A 22,955-nucleotide genomic window follows, 5' to 3' on the forward strand; every position below is an offset into this window, starting at 1 on the left:
GTGGAAAAATGTTGTGTTGCTCATGTCAACACACTTCTGAACCAGAGACAATATCATAAGTGTCTTTCCTGGGCTAAGGAGAAAAAGGTGGAAGTTTCTCAGTGGTCCAAAGACTTTTTAGATTAAAATAATGTCTACATTTCATTTGGTAATCAAGGTCCCAGAGTCTGGAAGGAGAAGGGAGAGGTACAGACTCCACATTGCTTGAAGTCCAGTGTGAAGTTTCCACAGTGAAGGTCTGGGGCGCCATGCCATCTGCCGGTGTTGGTCTGGTGTGTTTTCTGCAGTCAATGCAGGCTTAGTTTAAAGACCTACAAAAAAAAGACATTGAAATAAGGACTCAGCTCTTACTGAGATCACTAATTTAAGAGCACACAGTAGTATTAGGAGTAGTAATAATGCTATTTTTTTAATAGCTGTACATTATGAATTCCTGTACTTTATCAAAAGTCCATTGGTCATAGTTTGGAGTCACAGTTTCCTCTCAAGTATTGAAATCAACAGATTATGAAAACTGTTTCATGTATAGTGTTGGACATTACTGTTATACCATTTGTTTTATATTTTAGAACAAGCCATGATGTTTTCCAGTGTTACCGATGCATATAGTTTTAAAATTTCAAGCCCAACCATATGGTACAGTTGTCTAAAACTAAAAATATCGTCAGAATATGTGGACATAATTAGTGACTATAATGAATTTCACTATAATATTTAATAACAGCTGGTAAATGGCTGTGTTGTTGGATGCTTAATTGGAAGAAATGTAATTTGGCTACCTGTTTCTGGAATCCTAAGCCAAATGGCTTCGGACTTTAAGCTTTCATTACGAAGTAACCATGGGGTCATGCATTCCTTTGCACCAAAGTAGATAGTCACAGTTCAAACACTTTTTTAATGCCTCTGTTCAAAAACATACAATAAACCTTCCGGGAACCCGTTTTGCAGCCCACCTCCCAACCTCACTCTTTTCACCATAATTTGTCCCTCCTCTATGTTTCCATCACGCTGCTCACTCCGTTACATTGTTCATTTGTTACACTCTCAAACATCAAGGGCACACTGTGCACTTGCCAGACTGCTTTCAGTAATCCTCCACGTCCAGAATACTAATAAATTCAAGTCCACTGTAAGTTGCTGCCTACGTTGTTTCCATACACCTTCTCTCATGTGGGCGTCATTTTGAAGAAATTCTTACAAGCCCTACGTCATCCCCTTGACCTCTTACATAATACTGTGATTTTCGTCAGCCTGTCTCTTCTTCCTGGTATGTCGTGCTGTTCTGTTGGCTCCTCCGGCCTTTGAATAAGCGTGTTAAAAGGATTCATTTAAAAACTAGTCTGCAAGGCCTCAGGGTGCGGGGACAACATCAAGGTTCCGCTAAAACAGTGTTTGGGTCCAAGATGGGATTTCTGACTGGCAGGCTTGGCGCCGAGGTCTCTTCTCTCTTTCTGAACAGCTGGAGCGCGCTGGAGCGACTCGGCGTTTTAGTTTGGCATGTGCACACGCATTGCATAGGAACTCTGTCCTCTGGCAGAACAGATGCGAAGCCTGTTTCCAGCTCTGCCAAGCGCCCATGCTGTGTTTCTGGGTTAAGTGGGGAACATGTGGGTAAGATATTTTTGTTAGTTGAGCTGTGGCCATTATGTGTGTTTTGATGTGTAAAAAATGTGAATGTCTCGTGTGCTGACTTAGCAGTGGTTCCACTTGCCCTACAGCCACTCATAACTACATGAGTCATTTGGGTTCCCCTCTGAACCACAATGACAACATTTTGTGTCTGATACACTAAGCAATGTGTGTCATAGTTGACCATACAGTATTTTAGTCATGGCATTGCGTTTGCAGGGTTCGTTCACTTTCCAGTTTTCTAGAATAGACTGTGTCCTTTCAATCTAAAATCTCCTAGTATAAGAAATACTGTAGTTCATGATTCCATGCATTCCAAAAGTGTTCCCAGTTACTTTTGAAATGGGCCAATGGCATCAAAGATTCTCCGCCGTACCCAACAGTGGGCACGATTTGCCTTTGCACATGTTCAACCTTTGTTTCACGCCAGACCCCCCCTGGAGGGTTGGTGGGAAGTTAATTCTTGGTGTCATGTGACCAAAGCAAGGAAGCAGACTTTGCATCAGAAACTCTTGCCAAGCTCCACACATTTAAAAACTGCAACAGTAGGACAGGAAAGGCTTTTTTTTTCCTGGTATGTTGGAAACGTTGTTCTGGTTCTTATGGAGACTTTGTGACTTGAAAGTTGCTTACTGTGGTACATGGTCCTCGTCCATCGTTGTTTGTCACAGTTCTAGGTGTTTTACAGTTTTTAATTACTGTTATGACTGGAAATATGGGCACATTTTGAGAGCCGATTACTTTCCCAGAAAATCAGAGCAGTGTAACATCGGAGCAAAATGGCAGTGAGCACGTCCAGCAGATGAAAATGATCTCTTGGTAACAGCATTATGAGCTTAGGAGTTACTTACTTCTTCACTAGACATGTTCCTCCAAGAGGTGGTGCTGTTTTGCTGTGTATTTATACTTTGCAAATATGTGCATAGGAGGCGATGGGGAGGGGAAAGGGATTGGGTGATGGAGCAAAGTGGGGTAGGGGGGATGGGGGGGGGGTTGCTGATTTGCAGCTGAAGTGAAGACAGAGGCTACGTTCACACTGCAGGTTTTAATGCTCAATTCCGATTTTTTTGTGAAATCTGATTTTTTTGTTTGTCCGTTCACATTTCCAAATCTATGCGACTTGTATGTGATCTCCTGTGTGAACTTAATGCGTTCAACCTAAGTGTCCCGCATGCACACTCGAGGACGCGATGACGTCACACGTAGCAAGCGTCCTCAGTGTTTGTGGAAGTAAACAAGGATTATAATGCTGGCGCTCATTTTGCGGTCATTAATTTATTTTCTAACCGGAGCTTTCCGTCCATTGACTGCTCTTCCCATTGTAGTCCGCTATGGGTGTCGTCTTTCTTCCCGCTTCTGCATAGCAGGACGCAGAATAGTGACGTTTGTCGAGTATCGTGACGTACAGGTCGGATTAATGCGACCCGGCCGTACAGACACAGGTCGCATTTGAAAAGATCAGATACGTATCGGATTCAGGACCACATATCCAAGTGGCCTGGGTCGCATTTGAAAAAATCCGATCTGTGTCGTTCAGACTGTCATAAAAAGATCAGATACAGGTCGCATATGGGCAAAAAAATCGAAATAGGGTCACTTCAGGCTGCAGTGTGAACGTAGCCAGAGAGTTGTGACTTGTCACACATCTTGTTATGGTCTACAGACAGTGCTCAGCAGCTCACGTAGTGGTGAAGTTTTGCTTATTGCTCCTTTAAACAGCATGTTCTCTTGTCTTTCCTACTTTGAAGAAGTGATAAAAGAGACAGAGTTCTGTGTCATGTCGTTTTATACCTTAAGGTACTAGAGATTGTCGACGGCTAATTAAAAGTTTGTAAACAATTAAATAAATTTAAGAAATTCTCATTAAAAAAATCCTTGTGTTGCCAACTGTTGTCGCACTGCTAATTTAAAAAAAGCATAACAATTACTTCTTTACGTGGGACTTGGTTCCCCTACTGAATAAGGATACTCAAATTAAAGATTGGATTAGGCTTCTCCAACAACTTTCTAGATATTTGCACATCTTCTCCAGAGGCGCCAATAACTGTGGAGGGCACTGTAGCATTAAATGCAAATCTGAGAATATTTAAAAAAAAGTTTGGTTGTTGTTTGGTGTTTTCAGGTTTAGGCAAAGGCAAAACTATATCCTCTCAAACTGTGTGGCAGGTATCGCTCTCACTCAGAGCCAAATGTTCATGTTCAATTTTTGTTAAATGGTTTATTACATTGAGAAGAATTAACTGAGACATTTAATGTCAATTCTGTTTTAGTCTTGGAGGGATTGTTTATCGTAAATACAGCTCGTGTCACCGCTCGGGTCTCTAATTTTGTGTTTACAGTGAAATAGAAATGTCATTATGGATTTATTAAATGCGACAGGAGGTTTTCAGCAAACTTGGGTCAAATCAGTTTGATTTTCCTGAAACCTGTGGCAGTGTGTTATCACAATGTAACCATATTTCTTTAATCATACGTCTTGTTTTACTAAATATTACTAATAAATCATTTTAATTTAGTGCCTGAGCACCATAATCATTGTTGGTATTTTACAGCCGGCAACCATTTCCGGGCTATATTTTTATTTTTCTCTTATCCAATGCTCCCAAGACTATCACTGTAAGATAAGAAATAATTAAATAGTTTCTTTTAAAACATACCGCAGTAATTTTCGTGTCACGCAGCACTTTTGTGCCAGATTTGGGAGGACACTTGGAAATAGTTTGGAAATTGCTCCTTCTTGTGTAGCTCAGCGTGCAGGCCCAGCATGACTCTAGCACACTGCGGATTTTCAAAATACACATCAAATCCTACTTACCTTTTCTGCCAAGTCTGCAGAGCGCACTTTACAAACGTGGGAGCATTTAAATCGGCAGACAGGGAGTTTGCTGATGCACTTGGATGTCTGAAGGAGCGCCGGAAATCAGATCTGTTACATAAAATAAATGTTCCGATATCCAAGCAGAGGTGGCAAGAAGCAGACGGACAAAAGATGTCACTCTTTTTTTTCGACATTTTTCCAAATTTGGTGTATTTTCAGAGCAAGAGGAGCACCGGAAAGCAGGGGGAAGAAATAATAAAGCACAGGAGCATGTCAATAACATTACATTGTATTAGGCCATATGCTCTGCCACATGAATCTATCTTCTGCCACAGTCAGAGCTTTCATTTCACTCTAGGGTGGCCACACATACATTTTAATCAGCCATTTGGCCAGCCAAGCTGACAACTGCTCAACAACAGAAGACGATAAGGGTGATGATAAATCATAGCGCTGCTCGTACAAGCTTTGGGTTACTTTGAGGACTCCTGCCAGTTGTAGATTTTTCCCATGATTCATGAGGCTATTCCAGAAAGCAGGATTACTTTTTTTTTCTTCCCCCCCCTGTCTTCACGATCCAAATTATTCATGAGATAACTGTGGATAAATTGGATGACATCCTGCTAGTTTGCATGAATAAAAAGTGGTAATGAACAGCTCTAAACAATTTTAATTTAGCAGAAATCTGTGTGGGGACGTGTTTATTTTTCCTTCAGTTTGCAGTGAAGCTGTTTAAAAAAAAAAAAAAAGCACCCCTTTGGACTACAGTTTATTGCTTTTTCTCTGCAATCGATCAAAAACGGACTTGTGGTTCACTTCCCTTTTCTTTTTGATCCTGGTTTGCATGATATCAGTCTCGGTATGCATGCAACCCCCTTGCGCTGGGCTCTGGAGGCTGAGCCATGGGGACGCTCGGAGCAATTTGTATTTAAAAAGAAGCAAGTCAATTCTCACATAGTCCGGAAGTTCTTACACATGCCGCAACCAGGGAATACATTGTAGACACGTGTGCTTGCACTCAGTTGTGCACTTTCCTATGAACTCTTTCTTAAATATTTATAATTCCCTGCTCAAATATAAAGTATTGAATGGCTACAGCGAGTAATTTAACTGACACGGAAGATTTGGTAGAATAACACAACTGAATCTACAATGAACATCCATTTCTTTATGTCTGTATGATATAGGAATTTATTACTGTCTATAGGCAAATACGTTGACCAGTGATAAAACTGCAAAAATCAGCATCTGAATCACTGTTATATAATGCGTCCCATTATTCTGATTGGGATAGATGATTTAAGTTATTCTTGATGCAACATGAAATGCATAAACTAATAAGTGTAGATCTAGGGGTGTTCTTTTTAATGCTGCTTAGAGCTAATTATATTGCTAGATAGTCCCCCCCCCCCCCACCCCCCCCCAGGTAAACTGGCTTAGTTGTTTCTCTGTGCTTAGCCTTTAATTAAATTAATTTTCAGTTGTATAGCACATAGCATGTGCCGCACCTAAACACAATGTGATACTGCATATAAAATAAATGCCATTTTTATGTAATTTTAGAGTTTCTGAGAACAGGTTTTGCAGTAAAGTGGGAGATGCCTGCTCACATTATAAGCAAAGAATATATATCTTGATTAATCATTAATAATCAGTCTCAAAAATATGATGTATCCTCTAGTTTGGATCTGACATTATTCAAATCTTATTTGTTTTTTGCCATTAAAATCACTTCAGTATTTCAAAGTGAAGCAACACGAATTCCACTATGTTTACGTTGATTTATTTGTTATTAATTTGCAGTTGAATTACTGTTCATCCTACATAAAATGTCTCCACAGCTCAATGACAGCACATTCTATCTATCTTTATGGTGAATTTAAAATTAGACTAATTATGATCTCCATATGAAAAGCCCAGCCATGCAGCGACACGAAAAAAAGAAATTAATGCAGTCGTCTGGTAGTTATGTCTGTGGCAACGAAAACAAGGCCGGTGTTTGATAAAATGGAGTCTATTAATGAGCTCCAACAACTCGAGATAGCAGAACAACCGAGAATTGCGGCCTCTAATCAGCCAAAGTCTTTGAGCCTGTTGACTTCACACATGGTGCGTCAGCACCACACGATCTGGGAGATTACATAAGACATCCAAACAGTCTGTCGACTTTGTCGCAGTGGATGGGATCCAGAGAGAGAACGGGAACAAGTGGCGTCAGTTTGGGTCATTTGCACTGAGATTTAGATTCTAATTGAGCTGACATGACAGCTCATTCAGCATTAGAAGACAGAAGAGGGATATACATCTAATATATAGCTATAAATGAATTTAGTGATCTTTCTGTAGAATTAGTAGAATTAGATTATGTATTGCCAATGTTGGGTATTTTTGAGAGTGTTTTAAGGCATGAATGATTCATAAATCTGTTTTAGGGATCATGATATACACCAATGAAAGTTTTCAGGTATGTTAACCGGATTTGATGTAAGTAAAAAGGCACCCAATATAGAAAAAAAGATCTTTGTTTTCAAGAAGATAAAACAGTCAAGTTCAAACGATCTTTACCGTTTGAGCTTGACGTTTTTGTTTATCTTCTTAAATTTACTATTCGCTGTGTGGAATGGATAGATTGTAAAAGTTAGGCATTTTGCCAATTTTCACCTGATGCAAATTTTGTTGTTTTACTTAAGCTTTTATGAGAAAAATAGAAATTTACTTTAAAGATTGAATCATTGAAACTGCATTAATAGAGATTCCACTACAGACTATTTGAATACCACATTTTGATTCACTGAGGTGGTGAAAAATAACCGGAATCTGAAGTAGCCAAGCCTCAGTTTAGTCCATTATTGATTATAATACTGACCTGTTACTATTTTATCCAAAAAAAAAAAAACTTTTCATACCATAAACAAGCTGTTTCCAATAAAGCATTGTTTAGCAGTATATTCTTCTTAGCAGATCAGTATTTTAATCAATTATGTGGTGTAACTTTAATTGCACATTATTTTGCATTACATCCTTTTGCTATGATTGTGATTCTGATCCCACTTTGAGGATCAGTTAACAAAGCAGGTAAAAATGGTCTCCGATCCTGGGTATGAATATGAAATAGCAACAGTGAGAAATGCTCAAGGTGGAAAATGATTAGCACTCATCTGAATTTGACATGCTGATGCAACGAGTTTAATGACTTTTCAGACACTGAAACTGTAAAGGAGCTCCTTGCTATAGTGTTTTTGGGGTTGCTTGGAAAATACAGGGAAAGAAATGGTGCAAAGAAGAATCATTTAAAATTTAAAAATGACAATGCTTAGAAGCAAATTTCCACTGCTCTGTTCTTAGCCTGTGACCATGATCTCCACAGGTACCTGTGTGGATGAATCCTGATAGATCCCCATTACCCAGGGAGTGACCCCTCACAGCTCAGTTCATTAAGCTAGCCACCCAAGTGTCAGGGACTAAAGTCCAGATTTAATCACCGTTTCCATCCTCTTGCCAATCACAATTAGGTCCTGATAAGCCTCTCTGGAATGGCACCCAGGGGCCTCCACACAGAGACAAAGGTTAATTTGTGAGCAGCGAGGGCTCAGCTACAAGGTCAAAGGTCACTTGATTGAATACATGGAAATATGTGTGGGCAAGCTGGTGGGGCTTGGCAGGAATTACAAACTTCATCAGTATTCATGTGTTTCATTTCATAGGTAATGGGTGCATTACCTGGAAATAGGTGTGCTGATTGCAGGTGGCCTTTTATGGGTAACAGCTTATAGGTTATGTTTGGGGGGCTGGAATTAGGAAGCATCTTTTCAGCACTGTCTTTAAATGTGTTTTTCAGTCCACAGCTCCTTTTGTGAGCTGCATACTCTAAAATACTCGTTGGCTTCCAAACAACGTATCCAAGTGGTTCAAATCTGTTCAACAAAAATGGTAGTTACTTTATTTCCTTCTAGTTGTTTTAAGTATTTAACCTGATTGTTGCACCATGGGTTTATGCTTTTAGGTCCAACAGGAAGCATTTTTATTGAAAAGCTCCAAGATTCGTAATCAATCATACACAAGCAAACACCATTAAGTCTGCTAAACAATTTTTTTTTTTATCAAAAAGGAGTCTGCGTGGGGCAAACTCTATTATTTAGCAAAATCTCCTATTTATTTTTAATTCGTTTTATTTTTTAATAAAATCTCTGGTGCCACGTTAAGTGACACCCACTAAAATTCTTTATAAAATGAATGTAGATATGTAGATACTTTACTGATGTTAGGTTGATCAATGTGTCGTGACTTTTTATTTCCCTGTGGTGCAAATATAATGTGAGACACACCTATCCAGCCCCCATCCACTTTTCAAAATAGGGAAGATAAGAGAACATGTGACTCGAGGTCACATATATAGTTATTTTAAAATTTTTAATCTTCAATTTGTGGCACGTGTGATAAATATATGGAAGTAGTCTTCTTTTTTTTTCTTTCTCATAAAATAATCCTCCATTGAAAATGTTCTTTGGGAAAGAGTGTTCAGTTGCAAAGTAAACTTGGATCCTTCTTTATCACAGTTCTAGTTGTGGTAGCAAAGGGTTAAGAAAACTAATCAGGGTTCTGACTTTAGACTTGGTCCATCTAGGCCCATTTATTGACTTACACAGCAACACAAATCTTGGTTACTTGAATAGCATGTTCTCTTGTTTCTCCCGTTTTGAAGAGTCACAAAGAAAAATAGGCTCAGATGTCATGTGCTATTTATGTCCAAGGGTAACATGATTTTTTTTAAAACTTGTTTTTGTTATGCTTCTGAAATAAAGAGTAAATATATTTCATGGCTGATGATTTAGTATAGAGGGTGCTGTATTGAAGAACAGTGTAAATGTAAATATCAAGTCTACAAATCCACGTTACAAAACATATTTTTTTTGTACCATACAGGAATGAGCACAATAAATTCTGTCAAAACTTTTGGAAATCTCTAATTTGACACATTTATATCTATTTCAACTCATAAAACAAGTAAGAAGAATTCTAAAATAAAAAAAAGATGCAACAAAGTTATTGATTGAATGCAGATATTAAATGAATACATTCTTTAAGCACCTTTTGATTTCATTTCATTATTCAACATTCTTTGGTAGGAGTCTATTCAGATCCCACATGTTGACTTTGCCCACTTTGTCTTTGGAAAATCTATCAGTTTGTGACGATATCGCCTGTCTACAGACCTCTTCAAGTAACCTCAAAGTTATTTCTATTTTAGTCCTCGTTAGGTTTAGTTTGGAACAGTGGTTATGCAAGTTTTTGTTGTTGATTTGGATATTTGCTTGGACTTGCTGTGATGCTGAAACACAACATTTATCTCTATCCTCCGCTGTATAACAAGGACCTGAATGTTTGATCAAAACTGTCTGGCAATTAGAACTGTATATTAGTCCAGTTTAACTTGAATGACACCCCTCAGCATGATGCTGTCACCACCACGTCTCACTGTAGATTGCATGCTCTTGTCCAGTGAGGATTTAGCACTAAACCTTTCTTGAGGAATTGTGTCCAAATGTTTCCACATAGTTCCTTCAGGCAATACCACATTGTTCACAACAAGCTTCTGTTTTTTAACCATACCCTTGGGTTCAGACATATGGAGAACACAGTAGGATTATAGTCACAACAAGTACTCATTAGAAGCTCATGCAGCTCCTTCGATCTTATTTTCATTCCCCTGGAAGCCTCCATGACCTGTTTTTTTCTCAGCTTTCAAAAAACGTATAGTTTTCATAATGTCACTGTTGTCAAACGTTCGTCTTTAATTATTCATCACTGTGTGTGCCAAGGTATACTTGTACTGCTGTGGATTTATTCGTACCCTCACTTGACTGATTCCTTTACACATTGAGATTCTTTTGATCCTTTGTGTTCTCTCTGCAAAATGAGGCTTTAGCTAAAGGATACAAGTTAGCAAAAGTCAAGACAATCCTACAATGACACCTGCACTTTATTGCAGGTTCGTCATATTTACTATATTTGAGGGTTGGTCCTGAAACTTCCAGTCCAAAGGGGCTTCATCTAAGTATTAGTTTAAGGGTGTGCACTCTTGTACAACCCTATTATTGCAGCTCTTTCATTTATTTTACACTTTTGACTTTCCTCTTATCAATTTTATTTGTTTTTTAAGTAAAAAATGTATATGGCATTAAAAATGGATGTCTATTTTTTTTTCTTTTGCATCACCAACATCTAGTAATTTAACAGGAATGCATAAACTGTTGCTTTCCACTGCGTTTACACTGTTTAAGACTATGAAGTTGACACCTTTTCCTCCTGATTGAGCTGTGTCAGATTTGGACATAAATACCAGGGCTTCCTGAATGCACATGAATGAAAATCAAGATTTTACAGAGTAAAAAGACTAGTTTTGTTTTGTCCTGTTTATGATTGCATCTCTCTGACCTCCCATGCTGTGGTGCAATGTCATTTCCAGGCCAGCTGGCAGCGGGGACATGTGAGATTGTGACGTTGGACAGGGACAGCAGCCAACCACGGCGGACCATCGCCAGGCAGACGGCCCGCTGCGCCTGTAAGAAGGGCCAGATCGCCGGAACTACAAGAGCCAGACCCGCCTGTGTGGACGGTAGGAGCGAGGGGGTGTGTGGGGGGGGGATCCTGGCTTTGCCTGCTTTGTTTTAAGGGCCCACTTAGTGTTCGAGTACTTCCATCCAGCGTGGAGTTTCACTTCAGTGAAAATTACTCAAACATGAGCATGCCACTCCTGAGGCATGTTTGACTGGAGCAGAGAAATGTGTTGGCTTTGAAGCACGTCGAGATTACATGTAAAACGAAGCTGCATCCAAATGTTCAACTGTGTAAACAGTCTTAACACAGCTGCTGTATGGTCTGGCCTCTTTAAAAAAAAAATAAAAAAAATCTTTTCTAGTTAGGGTTTAGTTGGATAAACCTACAAGAATGTGAAGCAAAGTGGATCACTAGGGCAGCCTTTATGTTGCTAAGACCTGCACCAAATCTATTTACAGTTGAGTCACTTTCTAAAGCTGCTTCAGGGGAGTTTTAAAATCCCACACTAACAGATGGGCTTATTTTTCCTTGAATAGTGACACCATTATTGTAATAGTATGTTTTCACCACCAATGGAAATCATTTGATTTGTCCTTGTTGTTGTGTTGCAGGCATTCTCCTTTTTTTTCTAATTAGCCAGTTGGAATAAGTCTTGACTTGACAACAAGCTAATTTAATTTTAAGTCTTTCTGAAGGTTCCTTTTTGTGTGCTCCCTTTTTATCTACGGCTGACATAATTGAAACCACAAATTCTTAGGAACTGTAGTGGGCATTGGGATGTACATGAAATAAAAAAGGTAACAAAAACTATCATGCTGCATTTGGAGTTATTATGCTGGTCCAAATTTTTATAGGTTTTGGAACAGGATTGAGTGAACTGAGTCCTGTACAATGCCTCCCATATTTGATGGCACCCTTGATAAAGAGCTTGAGAGCGCCTTGAACTAAATGATTGTTTCATTACGGCATAATCGAGGCTAATCGAGGAGCCTTGTGTATATTGTGGATGATAATTGATGTAAAGAAATATGCAAAGGTAATTCCCAATCAGAATTCTCAGTATGAAAATAAATGTTTACACATCTGTAAAGCGGGATGTCTGTAATTGTCTTTCGCGCTTTCTCCTGTTGCCATTCTTACATTTTCCAAAGTTGAAAAGCAAATTGAAAAAAAAAAAAAAATCCTCGTGGTCTTAGAATGAGGTTTATGGAGTGCTGTGAAAAAAGTATATGACTCCTTAGAAATTTCATCTGTTTTTGCTTTTTGTCACAGTTACATGTTTAAGTTTATCTAATTAATTCTAATATCAGACACATATAATATGAACAAATACAAAAAGAAGTTTTTAACATAAAATTGCATTTATTAAGAGAAAAATATTGTGTAACCAACCTGTTTGTCCCTCTGTAAAAATGTATTTGCCTCCTAGACTGTTTTGCCATGAAATTGGACTTTGCTTTCCCCCAAAAAAAAAAAAAAAAAAAGAGTCATAAATAATTAATTTATGATCTGGCAATGAGGCCGATTCCTTTGTCACAAAGGGCCAGGTTGGTTTGAATTGCTTTTGAAAATCATTTGAAACTGCACTTCATGATTACTCATGCTATCGTTGTACAGATATAAAAATGTGTTTGATGATTTGAAACATGTAATTGCGACAAAAGAAGAAGAAGAAAATAAAGAAAACCGTAGCAATTCTGTAAGGGGGGGAAACATTTTCTCCACACTGTAGAACATCTTTACTGCAATCCAACAGGCTTCTAAACAGCCTGTCATTCTCTCATGATGTGGCCTCTTATGAAGCGCTTCATAGCCTCTACCCAGGGTGGGAGGGGATGTCTTGTGCTCAGGTGAGGGTAGAGTAAATGCCTCTATTATCAAGGTGGGCCGGCAGTGAGCTGTAGCTTTAAATGTCTTGTTCAGGCTGTTCTTCAACTGTGCCTTCTCAGTTGTACTTCTGATTGGACGTTTTTCTGTCCCCTGTGCGCTGTTTTAGGGTTTTTACCTGCTTATTTCATGAGGAGTTGGGCTCACAGCACTACGCCGCTCGCCTAAATAGGCGAAATGTCTATGCTGAATAGATGGCAATGATATTGAAACAGTTGTGTGTCTTTTAACATTTCAGGTTGAATTTAAACAGCTTTAGAGTCTGGTTTTCGTTTTTGTAATCATGCCCACATTCTAAAAACTCTTGCATTATAGATTTGACATTGAAAATGTGCTATCATCAGCATTTCTATTTATTTATTATTAAGCCTTTATTTAACAAGAAAAGTCCACATTGAGATTAACAATCCCTTTTTTTAAGGGAGAATTTTTTTTTAAAAGCAATCGTAAACCATTAAAAAACATTGCATGTAAAGCATCTTATATTAAGAGCATCCAGAGCATATATAAAGAGCAAAAACTATAAAAATAAATAAATAAAACTGTAAAATGTTACATCAGACAGAATTAAAAAAACACAGACAATTTAAAGAAGTAATCTCTAAGACCATCAATCTGGTTTTAAAATCACTCAGAGAGACCAGAGTAGCTGCTTTGGTGCATTCACGAAACAAGAAAAAAAAAAAAATCTCCCTGTCAGGTCGCTCGAGCAAAAAATGTATTCCATTCCTGCTACCTGCTGCGCAGTAGGTGCGTTTTGTTGTGACAATCCACGGACATGTGTGTGCATTTCAACACGCTAAGGTTCCCACACCAACAAATACGTCTGCCTGTGTTGGTTCATCGCTCGATATTATTGCCGTGTGACGTTGAGACGCTTGCCTCCACAAACGCTATAACATTTGTTTATTCAGAGAGTAGACTCGGCTCTCAGTGGACACATTTAAACTGTGGGGGGGGGGGGGGGTTGCGGAGAAGGGACCTGGACCAGTCAAATGCCACAAATGGAATTTCAATCAGTTTTAATCTACTGGAGTCCTTGAGGTCTTCTCGCGGTTGTAATGTGCCTTTGCCTTGGCTGACATGATCGGTGCCCTTCATGCTTCGGATGCTGTTCGCATCGGTCATCCAGTGTTCGCGGGATAATCCGCAGCTCCATCAAAAGTCTCACACCGCACCTGATAATGAAAACAGAGGGAGTGCTGAAGAGTCCCTCTTTTGTTGTTGTGCATTTCCTGTCCTCCGGGTGCTTTGTGTCTGTTTATTGCCTTGAGGAGAGGAAAATGGGAGATAAGTCGGCAACACGATAAGGGAACTAGCTCAGGATAAAAAAAAAAAAAAAAGAAAAGAAATCCCATAAGAACCGCAGCTCTGTGAAATAAAATGCTCATTCTTTTTCCGTGTCTTATACCCCCCTTTTTTTCCCCTTTCATCCTTTATCTATTCCTTCTGTTACGCAGATATTCATTCCTGTGGTCCTCTGCTTTCTCTCCAGCTGTGTGTCTTCCATGCCTCTCCCCGTTCAAGGCCGACTGCAGTCGGGTTTCCGAAAGCACATTTTCTGGCAACTGCTATTTCATACTCTTGAGCCTTTTTACATCTGTACTTGACGATATTCTAAAGAGATGATCCTGATTCGTATTAGAAGGATGAGAGACCAGGAGGGTGTGATGGAGAGGAATAGAGCGACCTACTCGAGCTGGCTGCTGGGGCGACAGACACAGAAGGAGCAGACCCAGGGGACTTTTTAAATGAGCTTGGTCCCTGTGATTGTTGTTGAAGGTTGGGATGGACAGCCAGGTATTTTTATTGCCATGGTGAAGACGTTTGTGTTGAGATGCTAAAACCAACGGTGGCATTCCGTGGAGATGAACACATTTATACGGTACCGCGGCACTAGCGCAGAAATGTACGCCATGATCGAACCACTTCAGTTTAAAACAGAAAAGTAAAATTATCCCTAAAGCTACCAACATGGAATTACACTGTGATTAGTAGTTTCATTAATGTTATAACATTTGTGTTTTAAATTGAATATCAGCACATCATATGGATGGACATTTGTCCAAACAGCTGAATTTGCCTTTCTTGTAAGTAGTGCCGTAGGCTTCTTTTTGCCAGCTCACAGGCAGCTAAAGGTGTTTAGGGGGAAAATATGTAAAACAAAAATGTCTGGCATGATCTAATTAAATATTTGCAAAAAAATAAAATAAAATTGCATTTCCCATATGTCCAAACTCATCAAGTTTGAGGCTGTGTTGCTTATCTATAATGGTCAGCTGGCGAGGGGCAGGCAGGTCTTGCCCTGGACAGATCGAGAGTCCATCACAAGACAACACAGAGACACACACAACACACAACGTGGTGTGCACACACTCGCCTTAAGGACAATATGGCGAGACTTATTGAACTAACTTATACAGTCATTTTTTTAGACCTCATGAGGAGCAAGAGTATCTAGAGAGTAAACCCATAAAAACACAAGGAACGGATGTATATTCCATGCAGACAGATCTCAAGCTTTAATTCAGACTCAGGACTTTGATGCGGTTAAGCAGATGAAAAAAGAAGCAAAAGGTTTGTTTAGGAAAGATTTGTTTTAACATCCCACAAATCTTGTGCATGACAGATTTTCCACTGAATCTAGCGCTAACAGAGGCAGTAATTTCTTAGACCCACTCTTTTACCCTTACTAACCTTAATGATCCAGCAAAAATTAATCTGCTGAAATTTAATAAAAATTATGGAATGTTTTTAACAAAGGTTAGCAAGCTTGCAGGAACCATCTCACTTCACAGGGCATCGATTGTTCGGTCTGTCTGTCACTGGGTTATCGTCCCTCTTGGCCTTTTTTTTTTTTTTCTCCTTTCTCACATGCTCCCTAACATACACACATACAGCCCCGACTCAAGACTGATGACCATGGGCTGCGGCCTTGTCATGGGGCAAGAGGGCAGGGAAATGGGGACCGCAGCCCGAGGTGAGATGCTTCTCCTTGGGTGTGCTGGTACCTCGGCTGTAGCCTCCTAACTGGAGCGGGGTCACTTGTCACACGGTGCTTTTTATATACCAATCGCACACAGGACACGCGGTCCCTGCAATCGGGTTGCCTTCTGCATTCCCGTCGTGGGAAGTTTTCCACGTCTCGTACTGTTATAACCGCCTTAGATGAACACAAAGGGGATTATAGTTGTGAAGTTTTTCTTAACTAAAATATAAGGGGGTGAGATCTCCATTTGTATTTAGCTCCCCTTTTTTTCTGACACCCCTAAATAAAATCCTCTGTAAAAAAAATTGCCTTCACAAGGCACAGATATTTTTAAATGCTTTGGAGGATCTTATGGGTTTTCCTCCCCTTAATTAGCCACACCCGCTTTTCTATGAACTCCCCTTTTATTCGCCAAGAAAAGCCTCACCACAACATGATGCTGCCAACAAAATAAAACACTCCAATATATACATTCAAGATTATGTATGAATACTTGAAAAAGGGCATGAAAACTCTCACAAGGGATGGTTTTTAATACAAAATTACCATGGTTTTATTTTTTCCATATGTCAAGGAAGCATGAGGCAAAACAATCCCCTGGTTTTAACAAACATTTTAGGATACATTCTTATTTTCCATTTTGGGAACATTCTCGAAATATTGTCAGTGTTTTTTATGTGTGAGGAGGCAAACCCTTGTAACATCTCAGAGTTGGTGGTCTCAGGTATGGGTATTTCTGGCAAATTTTTTTTTATTGAAATCACAAAAAAAGCATTATAAAATAGTATAAAAAAATAAATAAAAAATACACTAGAGTCAAATGCTCTATTCCTTTTTGGCTTTGGATCAGGCAGTTAAGTCTTAAAAAACAACAGCATACTGTTTATTAGCTGAAACTACTTCAACACATCAGTTTTACAGTGTGTAAAAACAAAACGCATTCCGACTGAGCATTTTTTTCCCTGCGATATTGTACTATTTATTTTTTTCTATTCCCCGTCACTGAGTATTGTAAATCTATTGAAAATATTGCTGTACAGCTTTCCCTCCAGAGACCAGAATCAAAAAGCTTCCTTGTGAGTTTTCCTACGCTCACACACCAATAGCGAATTTATATTTTTTTTTGCAGTACGACATGCAAAAATATAATACAAAGAAAGCTTCTGTTTTCCCCGCGGGGTGAAAAAGGCTGACAAGAGGTGCCCATTAGCATAAAAATAAGCCCAACTGTTGTGCTCTGGCTTTTATAAGGTGGCGAGAGCTACGGTAAGTTTCACATCCATTAACCTTGCATTATGTTGCTTTGTGGCTTCCTCCCTACTGAATTCCTCAATAAATCAAATCCATTTTTCACAGTTTCTTGCAAAAAGGAACAACTAAACTGTTTATTTGGGAGGTTATTATTAATAAATGATGACTCAGAAAAGATGTGGTAAAAGCATCTATTAGCCCCTAAATGAAACAGTTACCTTTGTGGGCATCTGCTTTCTTCCATTTGCCTTTCACTTTGCCGCCGTTACACCTGAATTTCCCCAATGTGCTACAATAAAGGATGTTTCTATTCTACTCTAATTAACAGGTGGAGTAAGTAAGAATAAACATTATGCTACAGTGCTCCCAAGTGGAAGGAGGTAGCTTATTGCTGGCTAAAAATCCCTTGTTAGGAATGCTACTCGGCTCTGGAGCCCTTTGCAAAGGACACAACCAGTAAACCTCATTGCTACATCTCAAAGTGGTCGTTTTTATGAGTTTTAAAAACTACCCATGATTTATTTATGTTATCCCTCTTAGGAGAAAGACTATTTTCGTTGTTCTATTTTGGTGCTGTTTGTTTTTTAGATTCCCAAGCTTTTTAAAGATTTTTTTAAACATTCTTCTTTAGACCTGGGCTTCTTTGCCACTCATTTTTTTTGTCTCTACATTGCACCTGACCATGCTGGTTTATGATAGAGTAGCGGGGGACGAAAGAACTACCAGGACTGCAATAGGATATACATGAGATGAACAGTGACTGAAACACATGAGTTAATGGAACTGTTAAACAAATCCAGCACAAGACCTGACATGTAACCTTTGGGACTTCTGATTGTTAAGTTGATCGTCTGCTGTATGCAGAGCTTTCCGCTAATCCTTCCAGTTTCTGAGCCAGTTTTAGGATTTTTCTCTTAATATTCCTCCTGTGCTTTTGTAGCAGAGGACCAGCTTGTTACCACAACATTGCATCCTTTAAATGCCTCCTTCAGTATGTGTCCGATCCGCCTTATGTTCTGCTTGAATATTCCCTGCGAACAGATGTCTTTTTTTTTTATTTAAGTTCAACTTATTTTTCAACAATATTGGTTGAATACTTTCAATCCCAATTGCCATTTGTAGTCATGACTCATTGTTTATGTAAAGCACTCCAAATGGGAGTTAGACATTTACACTGCCTGGCAATGATACAATACGTGACTGTGTATAAACCACATTGCAAATTGTTTATAGATTGAGCTGAAAACAGAGACTATGACCATTGTATCATACAGACCTTCTTTGACTGCATGATGGGTGAAATTAAAACAAGTAGCGGGACAATAGGAATCAGTGAGTCCAGGCTATTTAATTGATTATGTGGATGTTATTTTTGTTGAAACTAGGCTTGGATGGGGCATGGACCTGTATATACAGTTTCACTGTATTTTTTGCTCATTTAAATTCTTTGCTATTTAAATCAGCACTGTGTAAATTCTATCCACTAGGGGCACTAGGCCTGTAACTTCCAGGTTTGGGGCCGCTCAAGGCCACTGGTAATACTGCACTGTTGCAGAATTAAAAGGTCTCCCCCCGTGTTTTGGAATCTGATAGCAAGCCCGTATGGACCAGCCCATCATTTTGTTGTAGGGGCAAGGCCACATTCACCCCTGTAAATTAAATTCTACATGAGAGAACCAAAAATGTCGAATCAGATAAGCATCATATCTGTTTTGTTTTGCTGTAACGGCAGTCTGAGCTCAGATCGCCAGATCCAACCCTCTAAAGTTACATAGGCAGATTTTTGAGAAGGGCAGCCTGCACGAAGGATCCATATGACCCAAGTGCCTTATATTGACCTGAAAAATAATTTAATATATATTAAATTAAGCTAATACTTGAGACAAAACGTACATGGTGCCACATTAAATTAAAAAAAATTATAATATATTATAATTGCTTTTTAATAAAAAAAAGTAAAAACTTTTACTGTGTAGAAAACTATATGTTTAGGCTGTTTTTTTTCTATCTGTGCAATAATCATAACAAGCTGTTATTAGCGGAGTGATAATTTTTCAGTTAATTACTCAAGATATTTCCAACTAAATTTGTCTCTATTGTAACCAAAAGACAAGTGTAGCACCATTATTTTTAGCCGGATGCGCTGCAAGAGATTTGGGATGGACAGCACTGAGTTACCGCATGTTTCATATAGTCAGCAAAACCACCAGTAACTCTGCCGCTGTCTCTGGCCTCTCATTAAATGAACTTTAAAATGTAGGAATGTTTTGTTTTTTTGTTATGGTTTGAAACGGTAACTTTTTAAACCCTTGTTATACGTTAGGCAAGCTAGGCACGACAAACAGAGCTTCCAAAACCAGAATTTCCCCCAGAGTTTCCCCAAGTAACAGCAAATTGTTCTTGTTCACAAAGACGAAACAAAAAAGAAACTTGGCTGATGCTTTTAATTCTGTGACAGATATGTACAGATAAATCTAATATCCAAAACAAAAACATCAGATATCTGTAATCAAATGAAATGTACAGGCCCTAAGAAATTCCCATTTAAATAAATAAACAAAGAAAAAAAGGAGTACATTGAATTATTTGCTTGTTTTTTTCTAATTTTAGGTTTTCTTATTTCATTTTTGATATCTTTTTAATAAATAAGTATCAGTATCAGTGCAAAAAGACACACATTTTGCTTCTCTACATTTTCTGTGTGTGTGTGTGTGCAGAAATAATTCATCTAGTGCACACTAACAGTAAATATTTAACATCCCTGTTGATTTAGCTCTATGGCTCACACAGATGCCGTAATGCTTTCAGGCAAGCAGTTACACTCTCTGTTAATGAAGCTGCATTATCCATGGATCTTGTCTGTCCCGAACCCACTGCACATCCACTGCATTCATAAATTTGCAGCTGCAACGTGATGAAGTGCACCCAGGTGTTCAAAAGCTCCGAGATGTTGATAACATCAGAGTGCTTTGATGCTCCATTGTTGTGTACGTTGCCGTTGCCCTGCGTTTTATTATAATTAATGGACACAGAATGGGAAAGTGGGCACTGAAGTTCTCTTGAAGTGCTTGATATGCATCAGCGGATATAATAAAGCAGTCATATTAGCTATGCCCCAAGCATTTACCCGGAAAATTTCAGTAACGGGATAGATCCTCTATTGCTCTCATAAGGGTCTGCTTATATTTTGATATTTACCCAGCAACAGCAAATTTTATCCAGGGGCAAAAAAGAAAAAGAGAAAGAAAGAAATTGCAAGCCCTTTTTGCTTAGCTCTGTGCTGATTTGTTCAATAATGGCTCTGCTGAAGACCCACTCTGTACTAAGAGTTCATGAAGAGGGATGTTACCTCAGTAGATTGCCTTTGTGTGCTTTGTCTGATGTCAAATGAGCCATCAGGCTATTGCGCTGAAGTATTGCAGTGCTCTTCATAAAGTACGATTCTTAGCAAGGCCAGTGCACCAATCACTTCGGCCCATCAGCCTCATCCAGACACCTTAGCCCTATAAATCTGCAGGAACTAACATGTCTGCCATCTTGTTTTGTTGTTTTTTTTTACAAGGTCCTCACATAACATACATGAAACAAAACCGACATGTATAAGAGATCAAGTATAATGTTTTTAATGCGACACTAAAATTTAGAAGCTTTGGGGCGTGATGTCAAGGCTAGAAGTATTCACACCCTTTTTTCATATTTTGTCACATCTAACCATTAGGGCTGTGAATAAAAATCGATACAAAGATTAATATTGATTTTTTTTAAAACGATTTGATATCGATATTCTGGCTTTCAATATTGATATACCTCCCAACCCTTAGGGGGCGTTATTACAGCGCGTCATTACTGTTTACAGCGAGGAAGTGCAAGTGAGACGATTTGGCTGAATGGCCGACAGGATTTTAGAAGCTCTTTCGTCCCTAAAATCAGACGTTTGGGCACATGTTTGGTTTCTGTGATACATTAAATGCATTTAACCAAATGCACTTTATTTTTCTGTTAATAAATCAGTGTTCAAGAAATTGAACATAAAAATAATATTTGGCTGGTATTGTTGATTAAATGACTTTGAGCATTAATTTGAAATTAATAAACATGGATATTGGAGTCAAATCAAATCAAGCTAAGCTATATTGAGAATCGTATTGTATTGTGAGCTATGTATCGAGAATCGTATCGAATTGGCTCATCCTAGATGATACCCAGTCCTACTAACCATATATTTCCATGTAATTTTTTGGGATTTGGCAGCATCATGCTCCAAGCTTATGGATGAATTAATTATATAATATACTAATTATATGGTAATCCTGGAAGAAAAGCTCTCACAGGCTGCAAACAACTGAGACTGGATGGAGGTTCACCTTCTAGTGGTGACTGCTATATGTAATTTTGACTTTAACGCGTAAATCTTATCAGATGCTAAAAACCATTTGCACGCTTTTAGCTTCTCCGAAAGTGTTGTCGGTGCATCCAGCTATTTAGAACATTGTGTCTGAGTGTTATGTGTGAAGCTGTGTGAATTCTGAGCCGGTGTCTTACCCAAATTTCATTATTGTCACATAATGACAATGAAGACTCTTGATTCTTGATAGTCCAATACAAAGTTACAAATTCCAGATTATTTATTAGTAAAATTTGCGATCATGTGCTGTTTTGTGTCTGTCACAAAAAGGCGACCAGAAAACATTGAGGTGTGTGGTTGTAATTTTGACAACATTTGAAAACGTTTGGGACCCGATCAAATGAAAAATACCAAGATATAACATATTCTGTTGAAAGGTTTATGTGCTTGTCTGGTTGATTATCATTAATGTGGAGTTAGAAATGTTGCAGTTAACAAAGCGGACAGGCAAGGGATTTATAGCAGGGAAGCACCAGGTCTTACTGGCTCCAGTAACCCTGATGGCTGTCTCCTGCCACCTACTGTACTGCAGACAGAAATAAACCGTACCGACGGGAAAGAGGGGCGAGCGGACTCTTACAAGCATTGCAAGAAAATTGCAAGAAAAAGCATGTGTGAAAACATGGAAAAAGGCAGCTCTCCCCCCTTTGACCCCCATCTTTGTACAACTCCATACATCTATCTCTTTATGTCTCCACTTTCTCTTTATATGTCTACACCCTCCCTCAGCAGCAGTGTCATTCAGCTGCACTTATGACTGCGTGCCTTCCTAAATGCTCGCTTGCCTGTCCTCGCCATCTCCCACAGGTCCGCTCACGGGCACCGTCTCGGTTGACGGTCTGCGCTCTCACCGGCTCGGCCTCACCGGCCTAATTGGAAAGGAAGAGTCCCCCCCCCCTTGCCACGCACGCATGTCCAAGAGGCTAAGCCTGTTCGTCCGGCTACGGGCAGTGAACAATTAATGAAGAATTACTGCTACGACGGACCCTCGCAGGGCCCGAGCTGCAATTTACAGCAGGAGGAAGGTGTCAAGTGGGTCTGTAGACATAACTGGCACGGAGACATAGTGACCGAAGAATGGATAAATCATCCATCTGACAGTGTGGGAACGCTGGTATTATGTAATGTTCAAGAAAACACTACAGTGCTATGAACATAGCCAATTATAGCCGTTAACACTGATCCAAGCCTTCAAATGAATGGAGTTGAATGAGTAGTAACATTACATTTCTGCGTCGTATATGAAAACAAAACTTTTTAACATTAATGAAAATGCTGGATCTTGGGTGGGTTAAAAATATGGATTTAAGAAAGTGTGTGAATGTTTTTTCATCAGGATGCTTTGCCTCCATGAGACTACCGGTGTTGCAAATGTTGCAGTTGGTTACAAAACTGCTCCCATTATTTATACTAAAGCA

The 22,955-nt window shown here is 39.0% G+C and overlaps 1 protein-coding gene across 3 annotated transcripts in view; it reads left to right on the top strand.

Moving 5' to 3' along the window:
- Positions 1–22,955, top strand: part of tafa5a (TAFA chemokine like family member 5a) — a 199,054-nt gene that overhangs the window by 103,152 nt on the left and 72,947 nt on the right. For all 3 annotated transcript variants that reach the window (XM_021319842.2, XM_036148866.1, XM_036148867.1), the window contains exon 2: positions 10,914–11,063. In XM_021319842.2, coding sequence (XP_021175517.2) covers positions 10,914–11,063 — 150 coding nt within the window. The remainder of the gene's footprint in view (positions 1–10,913; positions 11,064–22,955) is intronic.

The sequence above is a fragment of the Fundulus heteroclitus genome, chromosome 17 (assembly GCF_011125445.2).
Source record: "Fundulus heteroclitus isolate FHET01 chromosome 17, MU-UCD_Fhet_4.1, whole genome shotgun sequence".
Lineage (NCBI taxonomy): Eukaryota > Metazoa > Chordata > Actinopteri > Cyprinodontiformes > Fundulidae > Fundulus > Fundulus heteroclitus.